A 2,808-nucleotide genomic window follows, 5' to 3' on the forward strand; every position below is an offset into this window, starting at 1 on the left:
CTGAAGCGGGTGAGCTGCCGTGCCGGGTTCTGCTGGGCCGTGCCGGGTTCTACTGGGCTCGCCTTCCCGGGCGCGGTGCCGTTGCGGCGTAGCTCAGCGCTTCTGCGCCGTGCCGAGTTTAGTTGTTGTTTTTTTTTTTGTCCTATTCCTTTGAAAGTTGTGGTGCTCTTTACTTTGGAAGCCAGCGAGGACTTTGGGCGCCTCGCGCTGAGCTCTCAGCTGTTCCGTTGCACAGCTTACAGGCACTCACTAAGAAATCTGAGCGCCGCACGAAAACTTTTGACGTTTCTTAGCTGCTTTGCAAAAGCAGAAGGCAGTTTCCCCCGGCGGGCAGAGCCCCGGTTCCCGCTTGCCCGCACGGAGCAGACCGCGCAGCGCCCCGCTGGCTCTCGCGCCGTTGGTTTGCGCGCTGCCCGCCGCTCTGCGCGGCCCCAGGCGGGGAAGGACGGGGAGGGGAAGGGCAGGGCAGGGCTCCCTGCCGGCCTTGGACGCTCCCCCAAAAAGCGAGCGTGTCCGCGTGCCGTCGGGTTGCAGCACGGTCGGCGTATCGCAAGAAGCTGTGGGAGAACAGACCGTGCCGAGACCTTGAAATGTCCGGGCTTTTCACTGTTGTTAAACACGGGTAACGAAGCCCTGACCCGAACTCCCACTTAACAGAAACAGGGATGAGCTTCCCCACGTGGGAGCTTGAGGGCATTTGGAATCCTGCTGCTCCTCACTAAAAGCTAACTGAACACGGTTTCCGTTTCAGAGACGTCTCATTTTGCAGTGAGATTCCAGGTCTGGGGCGGATCTGCAGCTGTAAGATCAGTAGGCTGCTTATTTACTGCTGACGCAGCAGCATAGTTAGCTGCACGTAAGCGATGCTGCAAAGGCCAGCCAAGCCCAGGTACTGCAGAACTCCAGCGCTGTAGGGCTGCTGCGGGCATGGCTGGAGAGTTGTTGTTTCTAAGCCTGAGTTGTCGGCAGCTTTAAAACTTGAAGCATCTTTGTGAACAGGAAGATGTTTCAGACGGTTTGTGTGTTCTTTGTTCAGAACTGGAGTTTCTGACAAGCCTCAGAGCTTAAATCGTTACTGTTAGATCATCTGTACTTTAATTAGTGCTAATTGGTTTTGTGATTGGCAGGTATCTTAATGAAGCGTAATTAAACTTGTTAGAACACAAGTGTAAGGTGCATCTGGTTCTTATCTGCATTACTGGCTTTCTTCTGAAATGCCATGAGCACATCATGGAACCTTTCTTGCTGTTTCAGAACTGGAGATGTTTGGAGTTGCGCAATTTTTTGTTTCTTGTACTTAAAATGGAATCTTGTACTTAAAATGGATTGATTGTTCCATACGCTTACAGTGCTGGGATAGATGTAAGTTCCAGTGACCAGAACCTCGCTGACTTCCTGATTACAGCATCTGGAAGCTGATTTGAGTGCGCCGTGACAGCATTTTGCTCTTTCTGGTGGATCTCCTTGGTTTACTTCACATACACGTGTATCTATAAGCGAAGTAAAAATAGAGTGAGGTTGTGAAAGAAAATTTCTTCTTAACGTTTATCCGGGGTGTATTATTTTGTCTTCTCTGTTTAGCATGCAGTTCTATCTATAATGCTACATAAGTTGTATTTTCTTCTTGCAGTCAAAGCTGGAGGTGTGAGAGTGCCTAAAAAGCAAGAAGCCATACCTGCTGGGAGGAACGCTGGGCACAAGGGAAGGGACAAGACAAGGTACTGATCTGCAGGGCTCGGACCCCTGCCCCAGGGTTAGAGGTCGTAGGCATTGGGCTGAAGGTTAGAAAATAGACAACCATTTGATTCCGTCGAGTTTAACACTTAAATTAACTTGTGCCATTCGTAAATAAAAGGCAAATTGGGGGTAATTTTGTGCTTTAAAAAAGTAAACTTCCACATGTAAGGAAGATGCCTCACAAAACAATGAAAGGAAAAAAAATGTGGAGTATCTGCTCTCTGTGCTATGGAACTGAAATGAAAGCATCGCTGCCTACCTGTAATTAGCAATTTTCAATTAGTTTCCAATAAAATAAAATGATTTTAGGCTGTCCTGTATTTCACAAGGATGTCTTATGCAAGTCCACATGAGTTGGTGATAATGCATTAAAATTGGCTATACCTCCTTAGTTAAGAGAAATGGGTTTTTGCTGTTTTAATAACCCGGCTTGTGCTTGTGTGTTTTTGTGGTGCGTTATGCCTTGCGTTTCTGTCACTGATTACGAGTTGTCTGGGTCCAGTCTCGCTCCTGTCTCTTCCAAAGTCACGGTTATCTGGTGACACAGAGCTTTTTATCCCATCTTTCTCAATGTGGCAAACTGTTATCAATTGCCTGATTGAAATTTCAGCGGGAAATTTATCTTGCTGCAGCCACGAATCATTAACTTCACTAAATCAATACCTGCTTTTTCAAGAGTTACAGTTCAGGTGCCTAGTTCCATCTGTAAGGACTTCATTTTATGCTATGGAGTATCAATGCAAATAATGGTATTATCAGAAGAATGTGCAGTCTTCTAGTGCTGAGCTAAGTTATTTCATATCCACAACTCATTTATTTGGAGTGTTGGTGATGTGGCTGTTCTGCAGTATTAAAATATTAAGAAGTAATGGGATATTCTTGTACAAGAAGTTATTTCTTTACAGGTTTTGATGTCAAAAGAAAAATTGCTTCTCTTCCAACCACCCACACCAGAGCATGAGTGCTTCTTGTAGGCTTAGATTAAAATAAAGAAAATGGCAAGTCGAGCTTTGTGGGTCTGAATTCCAGCACTAGAGTTCTGTGAAATTACTCCGTGGTGCATTTAAAAAA

General features: G+C 46.2%; 1 protein-coding gene across 1 annotated transcript in view; it reads left to right on the forward strand.

The window, feature by feature from the left end:
- Positions 1 to 2,789, forward strand: part of LOC116216846 — a 4,146-nt gene extending 1,357 nt beyond the window's left edge. The window contains exons 2-3 of the mRNA XM_031554312.1: positions 7 to 622; positions 1,631 to 2,789. Of these exons, the coding sequence (XP_031410172.1) occupies positions 7 to 622; positions 1,631 to 1,725 (711 nt within the window). The 3' untranslated portion in view covers positions 1,726 to 2,789. The remainder of the gene's footprint in view (positions 1 to 6; positions 623 to 1,630) is intronic.
- The last annotated feature ends 19 nt before the right edge of the window (positions 2,790 to 2,808 follow it).

The sequence above is a fragment of the Meleagris gallopavo genome, chromosome 7 (assembly GCF_000146605.3).
Source record: "Meleagris gallopavo isolate NT-WF06-2002-E0010 breed Aviagen turkey brand Nicholas breeding stock chromosome 7, Turkey_5.1, whole genome shotgun sequence".
Taxonomy (NCBI): Eukaryota; Metazoa; Chordata; class Aves; order Galliformes; family Phasianidae; genus Meleagris; species Meleagris gallopavo.